This window comes from Trachypithecus francoisi, unplaced genomic scaffold (assembly GCF_009764315.1).
Source record: "Trachypithecus francoisi isolate TF-2019V2 unplaced genomic scaffold, Tfra_2.0 Lachesis_group20, whole genome shotgun sequence".
Lineage (NCBI taxonomy): Eukaryota > Metazoa > Chordata > Mammalia > Primates > Cercopithecidae > Trachypithecus > Trachypithecus francoisi.
In genome coordinates, this window is record NW_022681466.1 from 21,493,590 (window position 1) to 21,513,514 (window position 19,925).

General features: G+C 49.2%; 1 protein-coding gene across 1 annotated transcript in view; it reads left to right on the top strand.

Moving 5' to 3' along the window:
• Window positions 1–153: 153 nt before the first annotated feature.
• The window catches only part of CWC25 (CWC25 spliceosome associated protein homolog), a 33,534-nt gene continuing 13,762 nt past the window's right edge, over window positions 154–19,925 (top strand). The window contains exons 1-3 of the mRNA XM_033183234.1: window positions 154–465; window positions 4,694–4,866; window positions 19,567–19,803. Of these exons, the coding sequence (XP_033039125.1) occupies window positions 448–465; window positions 4,694–4,866; window positions 19,567–19,803 (428 nt within the window). The 5' untranslated portion in view covers window positions 154–447. The remainder of the gene's footprint in view (window positions 466–4,693; window positions 4,867–19,566; window positions 19,804–19,925) is intronic.

A 19,925-nucleotide genomic window follows, 5' to 3' on the forward strand; every position in this document is an offset into this window, starting at 1 on the left:
CTTTGAGCCGGAGCTTTGAGCCGGATGCCCTGGTGCGCTGCCATGGCAACACAGCCGCGAGCAGAGGCCCACGGCAACCCATCACTGAACAGAGCTGTGGCGTTTCAACGGAGAGTTTGGGACATCAGGCAAGGTGGCGACCCGAAGCAGCCAAAATGAGACCTCGACAGCAGAGGCCTCGACAGCGAAGCCTGGAACTTTGCGAAATCTGCACGTGACGCCACCGTCACACAGCGCGACAGAGCCCTGTACGTCATCGTTCCGCGACGCCGACGCGGTGAGATGACGCCCTCCCTGAAGTGGCCTCTAGGTCGGTATGTGAAACTGGCAGTCGACCGCTCCTGGGACCAGAGCCCGCGAGGTAGCCCCTGGACTATTTTTCTACGTATTCTCTTGATCCTGCCGGAGTCTTCCAGATCCGCGTAGTGAGGAATCGTCTCCACCATCATGGGGGGCGGAGACCTGGTGAGTGGAGGGAGGCCTGGGCGGGGGAGGACTGAGGCCGAGACGGAAATTGGCAGGGGGTGGGGGGGTGGGGGTAGAGGAAGGAGTGGATAACCATAGCAACTCAGCTTTGCTTTCGCTGGGAGGGGGCCGTTGCCCTGAAGAGGAGATGGTTCCTTAGGGCAGTGGAGGGATGGGACTGAGATTTGGGAAAGTCCGAGGTGTGTCGCGAACAGTGACAGGTGGTGTTTGTGTTTTTGTTGACTGCGGCCCTACCGGCTGTAAATTCTGGGAATACCAGGGAGGGGGCGGATGGAGCCATGGCTAGGAAAGGAGGTAGATATTGAGGACGTGTCACTGCGCTTTATTTTGTATATATTGTCTTGCCACACACCTTTCTTCCTTGGGTGGGAGTTCAGAGTCATGTCCTGGACTGAAGTAGGGGTGGTTTGTGCCCCATTCACCCTACCCTTAGCCATGTCCTGGGGTCCTTTTTTTTTTTGAAACGGAGTTTCTTGTTGCCCAGGCTGGAGTGCAATGGCGCGATCTCGGCTCACCGCAACCCTCCCCTCTTGGATTCAAGCGAGTCTCCTGCCTCAGCTTCCCGAGTAGCTGGGATTACAGGCATGCTCCACCACACCGGGCTAATTGTGTATTTTTAGTAGAGACAGCGTTTCTCCATGTTGGTCAGGCTGGTCTCCATCTCCCGACCTCTAGTGATCCACCTGCCTTGGCCTCCCAAAGTGCTGGGGTTACAGGCGTGAGCCACTGTGCTAGGCCCTGGGGTCCTTTTTAAGCCTGAAGGGATCTTCCTGTCCATCTTTCTGACTTCCACACCTCCTTCAATGCTGGATTCTGATGTGTAGTTTTGAATTCATACTACTTAATATAAGTTATGTGGCAATGTCTCTTACACTGAAACGTTCATTTGTAAAGGGCTAAGGCCCCAAATAGGGTAAATGTACCTACAAGAGCATGGTGCAAGGTTGGGAAAATGCTAGCCTCCCGAAAGTGGAACTAATTGAACCAGCAAGTAGATCAGCTTAGCGGCCTGCCCAGTAAACCTATTAGTTTGTCATGTGTTCTCAATCACAGTGAGTGCCAGGAGTCCATCCAGTTTCATCCAATTTAGTGTATTCTTCAAGTAACTGCATTTAAGGACAGGAAAGCTCTAATCTAGGGTTTCTCGACGTTAGCCCTCTTGACAGTTTGGGCCTAGATACTTCTTTGGTGGGGGGGTGTGGTAGTGGTGGTAGTTGGGCTCTCCTGTGCGTTGTAGAATGTTTAGCAGCATCCCTGGCCTCTAGCCACTAGACTGGAGTCTATCCACTAACACCTGCCTCCACCAGTTGTGACAGCCAAAAATGACTAGAAGTTTTTGTCCCTGAGAAGCAAAATAATCTATACTTGAGGCAGGGAGGACAAGATGGGAAGGGTTAGAGGGAGAAAGAGGGAGGGAGTGAGGAAGGAAGGACGGAAGGATGGATGGATGGTCGGACCAACTGACGGACCGATACACAACCAACCAACTCAATGACCTGACAAAGGGAGAGGCAGGACAAGGAGGAGAAGAGAAAAGAAGAAAAGGGAACTCTCATTGACTAAACATTTTCCACATGCCAAGTACCTTGCAGACATGATCTTATTTTCTTAACTGGTCTCCTGGTCTCAATTCTGGCCCTCTCCAGTCCATTCTTTTTTTTTTTTTTTAAGATAGAGTCTCGGCCAGGTGCGTTGGCTCATTCCTATAATCCCAGCACTTTGGGAGGCCGAGGCGGATGGATCATGAAGTCAGCAGTTCAAGACCAGCCTTGCCAAGATGGTGAAACCCCGTCTCTACTAAAACTACAAAAATTAGCTGGGAGTGGTGGCGGGCGCTTGTAATCCCAGCTACTTGGGAGGCTGAGGCAGGAGAATTGGTTGAACCCAGGAGGTGGAGGTTGTAGTGAGTCGAGATTGCACCACTGCACCTCTAGCCTGGGTGACAGAGTAAGACCCCGTTTAAAAAAAAAAAAAAGTTAAAAAAAAGATGGAGCCACACTGGGTGCGGTGGCTCACGGCTGTAATCCTAGCACTTTAGGAGGCCTAGGCGGGCGGATCCCGAGGTCAGGAGATCAAGACCATCCTGGCCAACATGGTGAAACCCCATCTCTAGTAAAAATACAAAAATTGGCTGGGCACGGTGTCTCATGCCCATAATCCCAGCACTTTGGGAGGGCAAGGCGGGTGGATTACGAGGTCACGAGGTCACGAGATTGAGATCATCCTGGCTAACACGGTGAAACCCGTCTCCACTAAAAACACACAAAAAATTAGCCGGTCATGGTGGTGTATGCCTGTAGTCCCAGCTCAGGAGGCTGAGCAGGAGAATGGCGTGAACCTGGGAGTTGGAGCTTGCAGTGAGCTGAGAGTGTGCCTCTGCACTCCAGCCTAGGTGACAGAGTGAGACTCCATCTTAAAAAAAAAAAAAAAAATGGCCAGGCATGCGGTGCATGCCTGTAATCCCTTTACATGGCTTATAAGGCCCTTATTCTGCTCATTTCTCACTTGGCTTCTTCTTGCGTCCCTGCTCCATCAGCTTGCCACATCTCCAGCCACACTGAATTATTCCTGCTATGTTCTTTCTCACCACTGGGACTGCATTTGTCTGTACTGTTCCTCTCTGTTTGGAAATCTGCCCCCCTCGTCTCCCTTTCACACATCACCAGGCTAGTTTATAATTGTCCATAGATATTACTTACTCTGGGAAACTTTTCATTATTGGGAAAGTGCACCAAAGCAGTATCTGATGGGGAGGAGAGAGAGAAGTGTTCTTTGAGGGTGAATGGGGAGATCAGAATCAAGGAGAGATTCCTGGGAAGGAAAGTTGGAAGAGATTCTGGGTGGGTTGTAAACCATGCAAGTTTAGGGCAGGTGAAGTAGACCAAGGTAAGGTAGGTTGAGTTCCTAAGAATGAATGTCCATGCCAGGCACGGTAGATCACGCCTGTAATCTCAGCACTTTGGGAGGCTGAGGCGGGCAGATCACCTGAGGTCAACAGTTCGAGACCAGCGTGACCAACATGGAGAAACCCTATCTCTACTAAAAAGACAAAATTAGCTGAGCATGGTGGCGCATGCCTGTAATCAGCTACTCAGGAAGCTGAGGCAGGAGAATCACTTGAACCCAGGAGACAGAGGTTGCCGTGACCTCAGATCCTGCCATTGTACCCCAGCCTAGGCAATAAGAGCGAAACTCCGTCTCAAGAAAAAAAAAAAAAAAGGCTTGGCACGGTGGCTCACTCCTGTAATCCCAGCAGTTTGAGAGGCCAAGGCAGGCAGAGATCATGAGGTCAGGCGTCTTGAGACCAGCCTGGCCAATATGGTGAAACCCCATCTCTACTAAAAAATACAAAAATTAGTCAGGCATGGTGGCACACCTATAGTCCCAGATACTCGGGAGGCTGAGGCAGGAGAATCACTGGAACCCGGGAGGTGGTGGGTGCAATCAGCTGAGATCACTGCACTCCAGCCTGGGTGACAGAGCGAGACTCTAAAAGAATGAATGTCCAGTGCCAGAAGTGCATGAGTTCTGTTCTCTTTGAAAATATGTGCCTTCCTGCTCATTACTGCATTCCTCCTGTCTTGTCATTACTGACTCCAATTTAGGTATGGCTAGTGGAAGGATGACTTGTATGCTTTTAAGGTTAAAACTGTTTGAAGGGAACTCAGAAAGGACCTGTTCTATCCTGAAGCTTTCTTCTTGTTGTTGTTCTTGTTGTTTTGAGACGGAGTCTTGCTCTGTCGCCCAGGCTGTAGTACAGTGGCGCAATTTCGGCTCACTGCAACCTCCGCCTCCTGGTTCAGTGATTCTCCTGCCTCAGTCTCCTGAACAGCTGGGACTACATGCGCACGTGCTACCACGCCCAGCTAATTTTTTTTAGATTTCCAGTAGAGACGTTTCATCATGTTGGCCAGGCTGATCTAAAACTCCTGACCTCAAGTGATCTGCCCGCCTCTGCCTCCCAAAGTGCTGGGATTACAGGTGTGAGCCACTGCGCCCGACATGTCCTGAAGCTTTATACACTTGAACAACCCCCCTTCCCCTCTAGATGTGTGAGAGATTATTGGAAGAAAAGCTTGTCATTGTTGAAGACATCTTGCCTTCACACGCCTGCCTTGGGTATGGAAGGGTGGGTGAGGCAGGGCTAGTTATACCCGCCACTCAGTCACCCCCCGAATTATTCTCACCTCCTTTTTATTTATCACAGAATCTGAAGAAGAGCTGGCACCCGCAGACCCTCCGGAATGTGGAGAAAGTGTGGAAGGCCGAGCAGAAGCATGAGGCTGAGCGGAAAAAGATTGAGGAGCTTCAGCGGGAGCTGCGAGAAGAGAGGGCCCGGGAAGAGATGCAGCGTTATGCCGAGGATGTTGGGGCCGTCAAGTAAGTGAGGAGCTGGGGATGTCCTGGTGTGTAGGGAATTGCCGAGCTGTCCTGAGATGCATCATCCAGTTGTTGTATAATAGCTGAGTGCTTAGGGGCATGGGTTTTAAAGCTGGACTAACCTGGATTCTAAGGTTGGCTTTGCATGTACTAGCCGTGGAACTGTGATCAAATTTGAGAGACTTGGTTACTTCATTAGGACCAGGGAGTGACAATACCTAACGCCTTCTTAAAGTTTGTTGGGAGTCAAATGAGGTAACACGTAAGGACTTGCTGTAAGCCGAGCTCACGGTAGATGGCTGATAACAGTGATGAGGAATGGTTGCTCTATCCTGCTGCTCAGTATGTGTTGAGGCCGCAGTCCTGCCTTTGTTAATGTAGTTTAGGCTTGTTTGGGGGGTGGCGGGACAGGGGGCAGGGAGTGAGGTCCCATGAGAGAAGGTGGATGGTATGCTTGTCAGTAAAAGCCGAGTGATTATGGCCAATCCCACTAGATTTTACCCTGCTTCAATTTCCTGTTGTATAATATAGGGTAGGAGTAGCAGATAATAACTACCCCATCCATCTCATAAAAGGAGATGGGAGTAAATATGTTTGAGAAAATAAAAAGCATACATTATGCAGTGTATTAAATCAGAATAAAATAAAATAACAGATAGACTAAAATTGAAGACCAGGTGTGGTGGTTCATGCCTATGATCACTGCATTTTGGGAGGCTGAGAAATCACTTGAGTCCAGGAGTTTGAGACCAGTCTGGGTAATGTAGTGAGACTTTATCTCTGTTTAAAAATATATAGGCTGGGTGTGGCAGCTTATGCCTATAATCCCAGCACTTTGGGAGACTGAGGCATGCCGATCACTTGAGGCCAGGAGTTCCAGACCAGTCTGTAGTAGGAACCCATCGCTACAAAAAAATAGAAAAAAATTAGCCAGGCACGGCCGGGCGCGGTGGCTCAAGCCTGTAATCCTAGCACTTTGAGAGGCCGAGACGGGCGGATCACGAGGTCAGGAGATCGAGACCAGCCTGGCTAACACGGTGAAACCCCGTCTCTACCAAAAAAAAATACAAAAAACTAGCCGGGCGAGGTGGCGGCGCCTGTAGTCCCAGCTACACGGGAGGCTGAGGCAGGAGAATGGCGTGAACCTGGGAGGTGGAGCTTGCAGTGAGCTGAGATCTGGCCACTGCACTCCAGCCTGGGTGACAGAGCGAGACTCTGTCTCAAAAAAAAAAAAAAAAAAAAAAAAAAATTAGCCAGGCACGGTGGCTCATGCCTGTAATCCCAGCACTTTGGGAGACTGAGGCATGCCGATCACTTGAGGCCAGGAGTTCCAGACCAGTCTGTAGTAGGAACCCATCGCTACAAAAAAATAGAAAAAAATTAGCCAGGCACGGCCGGGCGCGGTGGCTCAAGCCTGTAATCCTAGCACTTTGAGAGGCCGAGACGGGCGGATCACGAGGTCAGGAGATCGAGACCAGCCTGGCTAACACGGTGAAACCCCGTCTCTACCAAAAAAAAATACAAAAAACTAGCCGGGCGAGGTGGCGGGCGCCTGTAGTCCCAGCTACACGGGAGGCTGAGGCAGGAGAATGGCGTGAACCTGGGAGGTGGAGCTTGCAGTGAGCTGAGATCTGGCCACTGCACTCCAGCCTGGGTGACAGAGCGAGACTCTGTCTCAAAAAAAAAAAAAAAAAAAAAAAAATTAGCCAGGCACGGTGGCTCATGCCTGTAATCCCAGCACTTTGGGAGGCCGAGGCGGGCAGATCACTTGAGGTCAGGAGTTTGAGACTAGCCTGACCACCAACATGGTGAAACCCTGTCTCTATTAAAATACAAAAATTAGCTGGGTGTGGTGCTGCACACCTGTAATCCCAGCTACTCAGGAGGCTGAGGCAGGAGAATTGCTTGAACCCGGGAGGCAAAAGTTTCAGTGAGCCGAGATCATGCTACTACACTCCAGCCTAGGCGATGGAGTGAGAGTGCATCTCAAAAATATGAACAAACAAAAAAAATACAGGCTGGGTGCAGTGGCTCACGCCTGTAATCCTAGCATTTTGGGAGCCTGAGGTGGGCGGATCACCTGAGGTCAGGAGTTGGAGACCAGCCTGGCCAACACGGTGAAACCCCATCTCTACTAAAAAAAAAAAAAAAAAAAATTACCTGGGTGTGGTAGCGTGCATCTGTAGTCCTAGCTACTCGGGAAGCTAAGGCAAGAGAATCGCTGGAACCTGGAAGGTGTAGGTTGCAGGTTGCAGAGAGCTGAGATTGCGCCAGTGCACTCCAGCCTGGCAACAGAGCGAGACTCCGTCTCGAAAAAAAAACAAACCAAGAACAAACAAACAAACCCCCAAAAATTAGCCAGGCATGGTGGCACATGCCTGTAATCCCAGCTACTCGGGAGGCTGAGGCAGAAGAATCACTTGAACTCGGGAGTTGGAAGTTGCAGTGAGCTGAGATCATGCCATTGCACTCCAGCCTGGGTGACAGAGTAAGACTTCGTCTCAATAAAAAAATAAAAAATAGAAAATAAAAGAAAGAAAGAGAGAGAGAGGAGGGAGGGAGGGAGGGGGGAAGGAAGGAAGGAAAAGTTAGCTGGGCATGGTGGCATGTGCCTGTAGTCCCAGCTACTTGGGAGACTGAGGTAGGAGGATTGTTTGAGCCCAGGAGTTCGAAGCTACAGTGAGCTATGATTTTGCCACTGACTTTGGCCTGGGTAACAGAGTGAGACTCTGCCTCTAAGTAAATAAATAAATAAATAAATAAATAAGTAAAAATTGATTTTAGACTGAATACCCATTAACCATAAGCCGAGGTACTATCCAAAGGTAAAAATTGTTTTGAAATTTTTATTCACCAAAGCATTACACATCATGTGCTCAGTTTATCAGAAATTTGGGCTTTTGTGGAGTCTGATTAATGAGGTCAGAGTATAGATGCACAAGTGTAGAGAAAGCATTGTTGCAGACTCATGCCTGCTTGTCTGTTGTGAATGGGAGAATGATTTTGTACGCTTTGTTTTGTTTTGCCCTACCACATGTCCTACAATATTGTAAAACACTAAGTTCAGCATTTGGTTCCCTCTGCCCCCCGTCTTTTTGGTCTTTACTGCTGATGTATTTAGATGACTTGAGTATTCATCTGTTTGTATAGTTCTTTACATGATGTCATGCTTTTAATTTATCCTATAAAATGCCACTAAAAAACTCTTTACTATTTAACAGTTCATTTCTGTGGTTCAGATCATGTTTTCTTTTTTTTTTTTTTTTTTTTTGAGGCGGAGTCTGGCTCTGTCGCCCGGACTGGAGTGCAGTGGCCAGATCTCAGCTCACTGCAAGCTCCGCCTCCCGGGTTCCCGCCATTCTCCTGCCTCAGCCTCCCGAGTAGCTGGGACTACAGGCGCCCGCCACCTCGCCCGGCTAGTTTTTGTATTTTTAGTAGAGACGGGGTTTCACCGTGTTAGCCAGGATGGTCTCGATCTCCTGACCTCGTGATCCGCCCGTCTCGGCCTCCCAAAGTGCTGGGATTACAGGCTTGAGCCACCGCGCCCGGCCCAGATCATGTTTTCTGTTTGTAATGAATCTCTTAGAACAAAGAAGACCTTTAATAGACATATTATTAGGGCCCACAAAGTCACACTTTGCAACAGTGTTTCTTTAGTATTTACTGATAATATTGGAAAATTGCATTTCCCAGACACCAGTCTATGCTGGTGTTTTCAACCCTTGCTCTTTAGAAGGAGCTTGGAAGGGCCGGGAAGGGTGTCTCACGCCTGTAATCCCAGCACTTTGGGAGGCTGAGGTGGGCGGATCACCCGAAGTCCAGAGTTTGAGACCAGCCTTACCAACATGGTGAAACCCTGTCTCTACTAAAAAAAATACAGAATTAGCCCAGAGTGGTGTTGCACACCTGTAGTCCCAGCTACTTAGGAGGCTAAAGCAGGAGAATTGCTTGAACCCAGGAAGCAGAGGTTGCGGTGAGCTGAGATTGCATCACTGCACTCCAGTCTGGGCAATAAGAGCAAAACTCCATCACACACACACACTAAAAAAAAAAAAGAAAGTTAGATGGGAGCAAGTCCCACCCGAGCAAATTTCCTCTGAAGAGAAGGGAGTGTGGGAGGCAAAGGCATATATGTGTTTTATTTATTTATTTATTATTTATTGTTACTATTTAATTTTATTTATTTTGAGACGACGTCTTGCTTTGTCTCCCAAGCTGAAGTGCAGTGGCGCGTGATCTCGACTCACTGCAACCTCTGCCTCCCGAGTTCAAGCGATTCTCCTGCCTCAGCCTCCCAAGTAGCTGGGATTACAGGCATGCACCACTATGCCTGGCTAATTTTTGTATTTTTAGTAGAGACAGGGTTTCACCATGTTGGCCAGGCTGGTCTCGAACTCCTGACCTCGTGATCCTCCTGCCTCGGCCTCCCAAAGTGCTGGGATTATAGGCGTGAGCCACCGCGCCTGGCCTTATTAATTAATTAATTAATTTATTTATTTATTGAGACAGGATCTTGGTCTGTCACCCTGGCTGGAGTGCAGTGGCACTATCACAGCTCACTACAGCCTTGACCTCCTGGGCTCAAGCCATCCTCCCACCTCAGCCTCACCTGGCCTTTTTTAATTTTTTAAGACAGAGTCCAACTGGGCATAGCGACTTATGCCTGTAATCCCAGCACTTGGGAGGCAAGGCTGGTGGATTACTTGAGGTCAGGAGTTCAAGACCAGCTTGGCCAACATGGTGAAACCCTGTCTCTACTAAAAATACAAAAACTTAGCCAAGTGTGGTGATGTGTGTCTGTAGTCCCAGCTACTTGGGAGGCTGAGGCGGGAGAATCGCTTGAACCCGGGACGTGGAGGTTGCAGTGAGCCGAGATCATGCCACTGCACTCTAGCCTGGGTGACGGAGCAAGACTCCATCTCAAAAAAGAAAGAAAGACAGGATCTGGCTCTGTCGCCCAGGCTGGAGTACGGTTGTGTGATCTTGGCTCACTGCAACCTCCACCTCCTAGACTGAAGTCATCCTCCCACCTCAGCCTCCCAAGTAGCTGGGACCACAGGCAGACACCACCACAGCTGACTAATTTTTGTATTTTTTGTAGAGACAGGGTTTTATCATGTTGCCGAGGCTGGTCTTGAACTCCTGAGCTCAAACCATCTCCCATCTTGGCCTCCCAAAGTGCTGGGATTATAGGCGTGAGCCACCATGTAGAGACAGGGTCTCACTATGTTGCCCAGACTGGTCTTGACCTCCTGAGCTCAAGTGATCCTCCTACCTGGGCCTTCCAAAGTGCTAAGATTACAGACGTGAGCCATCGCACCCAGCTAATATATGGGTGTTTTATTTGTTTGTTTTTTGAGATGGGGTCTCACTCTGTCACCCAGGCTGGAGTCCAGTGGCACAATCTCGACTTACTGCAACCTCCGGCTCCCAGGTTCAAGCGATTCTTCTGCCTCAGGCTCCTGAGTAGCAGCTGGGATTACATCCGCGCGCCACCATGCCTGGCTAATTTTTTTTTCTTTTTCTTTTTCTTTTTTTTGAGATGGAGTCTCGCTCTGTCACCCAGGCTGGAGTGCAGTGGTGTGATCTCGGCTCACTGCAAGCTCCGCCTCCCGGGTTCACGCCATTCTCCCGCCTCAGCCTCCCGAGTAGCTGGGACTACAGGCGCCTGCCACCACGCCCGGCTAATTTTTTGTATTTTTAGTAGAGACTGGGTTTCACCGTGTTAGCCAGGATGGTCTTGGTCTCCTGACCTCGTGATCCGCCCACCTCGGCCTCCCAAAGTGCTAGGATTACAGGTGTGAGCCACCGAGCCCAGCCATGCCCTACTAATTTTTGTATTTTTAGTAGAGACAGGGTTTCACCATATTGGCCAAGCTGGTCTTGAACTCCTGATTTTGTGATCTGCCCGCCTTGGCTTCCCAAAGTGCTGGGATTACAGACGTGAGCTGCCATGCCCAGCCAATATACACATGTTTTAAAAGCTCCCTGAGTGATTCTTATGTTCAGCTTCAATTGAGAACTTGTTCTATATCCTTAATGACAGCAACAACAAAGATGCATAGATCATTTTGCTTTTAGAAGCTTTGCCTCCACTATGTCCTCATTTAAAAACTTAGTAATGATGAGAGATAGCAGTTACTAGCTCCACTTTATTTGTGTATGTATTTATTTTTTGAGATATTTATTTTTTGAGAGTTGTACTCTGTCACCCAGGCTGGAGTGCAGTGATGTGATCATGGCTCACTGCACCTTGACCAGAGCTCAAGGGATCCTCCACCTTAGCCTCCTGAGTAGCTGGGACTACCGGTGTGTACCACCACACCTGGCTAATTTTTTATTTTTTTGTAGAGCTGAGGTCTTTTTATTTTGCCCAGGCTGGTCTCAATCTCCTGGACTCAAGTGATCCTCCTGCTTTGGCCACTCACACTGCTGAGATTGTGGGTGTAGACATGAGCCACTGTACCCACCCTATTTTTTATTTCTTTTGAGATGGGGTCTTGCTTTGTTGCCCACGCTAGTGTGTAGTGGTACAATCATAGTTCAGTACAGGCTTAACCCTTGGCTTAAGTGATCCTTCTGCCTCAGCCTCCAGAGTAGCTGGGACTACAGGCATTTTTTGTAGAGGTGGAGTCTTGCTATGTTGCCAACACTATAGCTCCATTTTAGAGATGAGGATACAGAAGTGCACAGAAGGAACTAGCCCAGAGTTATCCAGAGGCCAATCCTGTGGCTCTGGATCTCAGCTATGCGATGTGTTCTCTCATGAGAGGGTGTGAGTGGGCCTGATATTAGTTGAGTCCTTTTAAAACTAGAGAGAGGCTAGGGGCAGTGGCTCACGCCTTTATCCCAGCATTTTGGGAGGCTGAAGCGGGTGGATCACTTGAGGTCTGGAGTTTGAGACCAGCCTGGCCAACATGGCGAAACCCCATCTTTACTGAAAATAATGAAAATTATCGCTGGGTGCGGTGGCTCACGCCTTTAATCCCAGCACTTTGGAAGGCCGAGGCGGGCGGATCACAAGGTCAGGAGTTTGAGACCAGCCTGACCAACATGGTGAAACCCTGTCTCTACTAAAAATACAAAAATTAGCTGGGCTTGGTGGTGCACAGCTGTAATCCCAGCTATTCAGGAGACTGAGGCAGGAGAATCGCTTGAACCTGTGAGGTGGAGGTTGCAGTGAGCTGAGATCATGCCTTTGCACGCCAGCCTGGGCGACAGAAAAAAACAAAAAAAGAATAGATAGGGCCGGGCGCAGTGGCTCACACCTGTAATCCCAGCACTTTGGGAGGCCGAGACGAGCGGATCACGAGGTCAGGCGATTGAGACCATCCTGGCTAACACGGTGAAACCCCGTCTCTACTAAAAAATACGAAAAACTAGCCGGGCGAGGTGGCGGGCGCCTTGTAGTCCCAGCTACTCGGAGGCTGAGGCAGGAGGATGGTGTAAACCCGGGAGGCGGAGCTTGCAGTGAACTGAGATCCGGCCACTGCACTCCAGCCCGGGTGACAGAGCGAGACTCTGTCTCAAAAAAAAAAAAAAAAAAGGAAAAAGATCCATGCAGTTATAATTTTTTTTTCTTTTCTTTTCTTTTTTTTTTTTTTTTTTTGAGGCGGAGTCTCGCTCTGTCGCCCGGACTGGAGTGCAGTGGCCAGATCTCAGCTCACTGCAAGCTCCGCCTCCCGGTTTACGCCATTCTCCTGCCTCAGCCTCCGAGTAGCTGGGACTACAGGCGCCCGCCACCTCGCCCGGCTAGTTTTTGTATTTTTAGTAGAGACAGGGTTTCACCATATTGGCCAAGCTGGTCTTGAACTCCTGATTTTGTGATCTGCCCGCCTTGGCTTCCCAAAGTGCTGGGATTACAGACGTGAGCTGCCATGCCCAGCCATATACACATGTTTTAAAAGCTCCCTGAGTGATTCTTATGTTCAGCTTCAATTGAGAACTTGTTCTATATCCTTAATGACAGCAACAACAAAGATGCATAGATCATTTTGCTTTTAGAAGCTTTGCCTCCACTATGTCCTCATTTAAAAACTTAGTAATGATGAGAGATAGCAGTTACTAGCTCCACTTTATTTGTGTATGTATTTATTTTTTGAGATATTTATTTTTTGAGAGTTGTACTCTGTCACCCAGGCTGGAGTGCAGTGATGTGATCATGGCTCACTGCACCCTTGACCAGAGCTCAAGGGATCCTCCCACCTTAGCCTCCTGAGTAGCTGGGACTACCGGTGTGTACCACCACACCTGGCTAATTTTTTATTTTTTTGTAGAGCTGAGGTCTTTTTATTTTGCCCAGGCTGGTCTCAATCTCCTGGACTCAAGTGATCCTCCTGCTTTGGCCACTCACACTGCTGAGATTGTGGGTGTAGACATGAGCCACTGTACCCACCCTATTTTTTATTTCTTTTGAGATGGGGTCTTGCTTTGTTGCCCACGCTAGTGTGTAGTGGTACAATCATAGTTCAGTACAGGCTTAACCCTTGGGCTTAAGTGATCCTTCTGCCTCAGCCTCCAGAGTAGCTGGGACTACAGGCATTTTTTGTAGAGGTGGAGTCTTGCTATGTTGCCAACACTATAGCTCCATTTTAGAGATGAGGATACAGAAGTGCACAGAAGGAACTAGCCCAGAGTTATCCAGAGGCCAAATCCTGTGGCTCTGGATCTCAGCTATGCGATGTGTTCTCTCATGAGAGGGTGTGAGTGGGCCTGATATTAGTTGAGTCCTTTTAAAACTAGAGAGAGGCTAGGGGCAGTGGCTCACGCCTTTAATCCCAGCATTTTGGGAGGCTGAAGCGGGTGGATCACTTGAGGTCTGGAGTTTGAGACCAGCCTGGCCAACATGGCGAAACCCCATCTTTACTGAAAATAATGAAAATTATCGCTGGGTGCGGTGGCTCACGCCTTTAATCCCAGCACTTTGGAAGGCCGAGGCGGGCGGATCACAAGGTCAGGAGTTTGAGACCAGCCTGACCAACATGGTGAAACCCTGTCTCTACTAAAAATACAAAAATTAGCTGGGCTTGGTGGTGCACAGCTGTAATCCCAGCTATTCAGGAGACTGAGGCAGGAGAATCGCTTGAACCTGTGAGGTGGAGGTTGCAGTGAGCTGAGATCATGCCTTTGCACGCCAGCCTGGGCGACAGAAAAAACAAAAAAGAATAGATAGGGCCGGGCGCAGTGGCTCACACCTGTAATCCCAGCACTTTGGGAGGCCGAGACGAGCGGATCACGAGGTCAGGCGATTGAGACCATCCTGGCTAACACGGTGAAACCCCGTCTCTACTAAAAAATACGAAAAACTAGCCGGGCGAGGTGGCGGGCGCCTTGTAGTCCCAGCTACTCGGGAGGCTGAGGCAGGAGGATGGTGTAAACCCGGGAGGCGGAGCTTGCAGTGAACTGAGATCCGGCCACTGCACTCCAGCCCGGGTGACAGAGCGAGACTCTGTCTCAAAAAAAAAAAAAAAAAAGGAAAAAGATCCATGCAGTTATAATTTTTTTTTCTTTTCTTTTCTTTTTTTTTTTTTTTTTTGAGGCGGAGTCTCGCTCTGTCGCCCGGACTGGAGTGCAGTGGCCAGATCTCAGCTCACTGCAAGCTCCGCCTCCCGGTTTACGCCATTCTCCTGCCTCAGCCTCCGAGTAGCTGGGACTACAGGCGCCCGCCACCTCGCCCGGCTAGTTTTTGTATTTTTTAGTAGAGACGGGGTTTCACCGTGTTAGCCAGGATGGTCTTGATCTCCTGACCTCGTGATCCGCCCGTCTCGGCCTCCCAAAGTGCTGGGATTACAGGCTTGAGCCACCGCGCCCGGCCTTCTTTTCTTTTCTTTTCTTTTTTTTTTTTTTTGAGACAGAGTCTCGCTCTGGCACCCGGGCTGGAGTGCAGTGGCCGGATCTCAGTTCACTGCAAGCTCCGCCTCCCGGGTTTACACCATCCTCCTGCCTCAGCCTCCCGAGTAGCTGGGACTACAGGCGCCCGCCACCTCGCCCGGCTAGTGTTTTGTATTTTTTAGTAGAGACGGGGTTTCACCGTGTAGACCAGGATGGTCTCGATCTCCTGACCTCGTGATCCACCCGTCTCGGGCTCCCAAAGTGCTGGGATTACAGGCTTGAGCCACAGCGCCCGGCCTTTTTTTTCTTTTTGAGACGGAGTCTCGCTGTGTCGCCCAGGCTGGAGTGCAGCGGTGCGATCTGGGCTCACTACAAGCTCCGCCTCACGGGTTCACGCCATTCTCCTGCCTCAGCCTCCCGAGTAGCTGGGACTACAGGCGCCCGCCACCATGGCCGGCTAATTTTTTGTGTTTTTAGTAGAGACGGGGTTTCACCATGTTAGCCAGGATGGTCTCGATCTCCTGACCTTGTGATCCGCCGGCCTCGGCCTCCCAAAGTACTGGGATTACAGGCGTAAGCCACCGCGTGCGGCCACAGTTACTATTTTTTAGAGGTTTCCATCTTCATTCTTTTTTTTGGAAATGGAGTCTGGCTGTATCACCCAGGCTGGAGTGCAGAGGCCTGATCTTGGCTCACTGTAACCTCTCCCTCCTGGGTTCAAGCGATTCTCCCGCCTCAGCCTACTGACTAGCTGGGATTACAGGCGTGCACCACCGTATTGGGCTAATTTTCATATTTTTGTAGAGACAGTTTTGCCTTTTGGCCAGGCTGGTCTCGAATTCCTGACCTCAAGCCTGCCTTGGCCTCCCAAAGTGTTGGGATTACAGGCGTGAGCCACCGCGCCTGGCCCCATCTTCATTGTTCCCGTCCATTTGTATTTGATCCTGTTGTGTTTCCCCTGGAAATCTGTTGCTCCTTTGACCACAGGTTCCTGGTCCTCCTGACTTTATACATGATTCCTTCTCTTTCCTTAATTTTTTTTTTTTTTTTTTTGAAACAAGAGTCTTACTCTGTTGTCCGGGCTGGAATGCAATGGCACGATCTTGGTTCACTGCAACCTCCAGCTTCCGGGCTCAAGCGATTCTCCTGCCTCAGCATCCCAAGTAGTTGGGACTATAGGCATGTGCCCACCACGGCTGGCTAAATTTTGTATTTTTAGTAGAGACGAGGTTTCACCATACTGGCAGGCTGTTCTCGAATTCTTGACCTTGGGTGATCCGCCTGCCTTGGCCTCCCAAAGAGCTATAATTACAGGCATGAGCCATGGCACCTGGCTGGTATTATTTTTGTTATTTATTTTATTTTGTTCTTTTTTTTTTAAGACACAGGGTCTCACTCTGTCACCCAGGCTGGAATGCAGTGGTACGATCATGGCTCACTGCAGCCTTGAACTCCTGGGCTCAAAAATCCTCCTGCCTCAGCCTCCCAAGTAGTTGGGACTACATTGAAAAAATAAAAAATCAGGGAGGCATGGTGGTGCATCCCTGTAGTCCAAAAATCTCCATTTTTGGAGACAACAGTGGTGCGATCTCGGCTCACTGTAACCTCTGCCTCCTGGGTTCAAGCAATCCTCCTGCCTCAGCCTCCTGAGTAGCTGGGACTACAGGTGCGCGCCACCAGACCCAACTAATTTTTGTATTTTTAGTAGAGATGAGGTTTCACCATGTTGGCCTGGATGGCCTCAATCTCTTGACCTCGTGGTCCACCCGTCTCGGCCTCCCAAAGTGCTGGGATTACAGGCGTGAGTCACTGTGCCCGGCCTAATTTTTTTGTGTTTTTAGTAGAGACGGCATTTCACCATGTTGGCCAGGTTGGTCTCGAACTCCTGACCTCAAGTGATCTGCCCGCTTAGGCCTCCCAAAGTGCTGGGATTACAGGTGTGAGCCGCTGTGCCCAGCCCCATGATCAATTCTGTTTTTTTTTTTTTTTGAGACCGAGTCTCGTACTGTCACCCGGGTTGGAGTACAATGGTATGATCTCAGCACACTGCAACCTCTGCTTCTCACATTCAAGCGATTCTTCTCCCTCAGCCTCCCGAGTAGCTGGGACTTCAGGCACGTACCACCACACCTGGCTAGTTTTTTGTATTTTTAGTAGAGATGGGATTTCACTGTGTTAGCCAGGCTGGTCTCAATCTCCTGACCCCGTGATCAGCCTGTCTTGGCCTCCCAAAGTGCTAGGATTACAGGTGTGAGACACTGCGCCCAGCTGATAATTCTTAATTACAGACTACAGTGTTTCTCAGACTCATTTTTTTAATATGAAAAAAAAATTCTAAAGGGTCTTGGGGCTGGGTGCGGTTGCTCACACCTGTAATCCCAGCACTTTGGGAGGCCAAGGTGGGCAGATCATGGGATCAGGAGATCGAGACCAGCCTGGCCAACATGGTAAAACTCCATCTACTAAAAGTATGAAAAATTAGCCAGTCTTGGTGGCATATGCCTATAGTCCCAGCTACTTGGGAGGCTGAGGCAGGAGAATCACTTGAACCTGGGAGGCAGAGGTTGCAGTGAGCCAAGATTGCACCACTGCACTCTAGCCTGGGCAACAGAGTGAGACTTCGTCTGGGAAAAAAAAGAAAAAGAGTCATGGCTGTCCAGTGTTGGTTTAAATTATTCTTACTAAAAATGTCCAAGCATGCAGCTAGGAAAACATTCTTTATGCTCACAGTTGTTACATAGCCTCAAAAACAAGTATACACATTTAAAAAGTCATATTCAGGCTGGGCGTGGTAGCTCACTACTGTAATCCCAGCACTTTGGGAGGCTGAGGCAGGAGGATCACTAGAGGCCAGTAGTTTGAGACCAGCCTAGGCAACATGGCAAGTCCCATCTCTATAAGCATTGAAAAAATGAAAAATCAGGGAGGCATGGTGGTGCATCCCTGTAGTCCTAGCTACTTGGGAGGCTGAGGCAGGAGGATTTTTGAGCCCAGGAGTTCAAGGCTTCAGTGAGCCATGATTGCACCACTGCATTCCAGCCTGGGTGACAGAGTGAGACCATGTGTCTAAAAAAAAAAAAAAAAGGCCGGGCACGGTGGCTCACGCCTGTAATCCCAGCACTTTGGGAGGCCGAGACGGGCAGATCACGAGGTCAGGAGATCGAGACCATCCTGGCTAACACGGTGAAACCTCGTCTACTAAAAAATACAAAAAACTACCCGGGCGAGGTGGCAGGCGCCTGTAGTCCCAGCTGCTTGGGAGGCTGAGGCAGGAGAATGGCATAAATCCGGGAGGTAGAGCTTGCAATGAGCTGAGATCCGGCCACTGCACTCCAGCCTGGGCGACAGAGCGAGACTCTGTCTCAAAAAAAAATAAATAAATAAAATAAAAAAAGAACAAAAAAGTCATATTCAAAAAACATTTAATTTCAGGTTATAGATAATACTGTCAATGAAACTACTTTCCTGCTTGCAGTGTGAATGTAGTGTTGGCTGCTTCCATGCATGCTCTTATGAATGTAGCCTGCCTTTACTGTCTGTGGTATGAGGGTTCCACTTTCTCACCACTTTTTGTCCCAGAACCCCAGGGAAATGTTTGTGTGGCATGATGCTGTGACTTAATTTGGCCCCTAGATGGCCGAGACCAGGGTTTATTCACTTGTGAATCCCAGATAGTTACCTAATGATTCATGTATTCAGTGTTTGGCTCTTTTGGCTTGAAAGTGTCACTTACTCAGTTACCTCTGATTTTTTCCCATCATCCCCTCGAATGTGTAGTGTTACCGCTGGTGTCTGAGTGCCCACGAGCACCAAGATGCACAATGAATGCAACTGTGTATGTGGTCACTGAAATTGTTCTTGATAGTAAGATGGTGGTGTAGAATGTGCTTGTTCATTGTTTTAGGTCATCTTGGAAATGAAAGCAAAATATAAAGACCTTGTAAAGGAGACTTGAGCTCTGAGCTAAGATCCACACCCCACGTTGAGGAACACTGGTTTTCCTTATAAATTGCTTTACGTGTGTGAATATTCGCTCTCCATTCATTCGTAAGCCTCATGAGGACAGGCACCATTTATTTATTTATTTGAGACAAGGTCTGGCTCCGTCACCCAGGCTGGAGTGCAGTGGCGTCATCTTACTGCAACCTCTGCCTCCCAGGTTCAAGTGATTTTCCTGCCTCACCCTTCCGAATAGATGGGATTACAGGCGCCCACCACCATGCCTGGCTAATGTTTTGTATTTTTAGTAGAGACCGGGTTTTGTTATGTTGGCCAGGCTAGTGTCGAACTCCTGGCCTCAAGTGATCTGCCCGCTTCAGCCTCCCAAAGTGGTGGGATTACAGGCATGAGCCACAGAACGTGACCCACACTATTTCTTTCTTTTTTTTTTTTTTTTTTTGAGATGGAGTCTCGCTCTGTTGCCGAGGCTGGAGTGCGGTGGCGTGATCTCGGCTCACTGCAAGCTCCGCCTCCCGGATTCACGCCATTCTCCTGCCTCAGCCTCCTGAGTAGCTGGGACTACAAGGCGCCCGCCACCACCCCTGGCTAATTTTTTTGTATTTTTTAGTAGGGACAGAGTTTCACTGTGTTAGCCAGGATGGTCTCGATCTCCTGACCTCGTGATCTGCCCGCCTCTGCCTCCCAAAGTGCTGGGATTACAGGCATGAGCACTGCACCCGGCCCTCGACCCACACTATTTTTTCATGCCAGCCACTGCCAGGGTGCTGTGTTTATTGCATGGTAGGTGCCAGTAGAATGAATTCTCTGATCAGCTGTGGTTCTCTCTCCCTTGTGTTCAGGTTTTATGTGTAGGTTTGCAGAAGTCTGCTTTTTAAAGAAATTGTATTTCTTTTTCTTCCCTTGAACCAGGAAAAAAGAAGAAAAGTTGGACTGGATGTACCAGGGTCCTGGTGGGATGGTGAACCGTGATGAGTACCTGCTGGGGCGCCCCATTGACAAATATGTTTTTGAGAAGATGGAGGAGAAGGAGGCAGGCTGCTCTTCTGAAACAGGACTCCTCCCAGGCTCTATCTTTGCCCCATCAGGTGCCAATTCCCTTCTTGACATGGCCAGCAAGATCCGGGAGGACCCACTGTTCATCATCAGGTACTAATGGGGGGCTGGGAAGGTGGTTTGTTACAGATGCTTTGAGACCCTGCTAAGGCCATTGATTCTCTTGCTTTACAGTTTTCCCTTCGCTTTTATCTGCCATATAAATGATTTGTTTC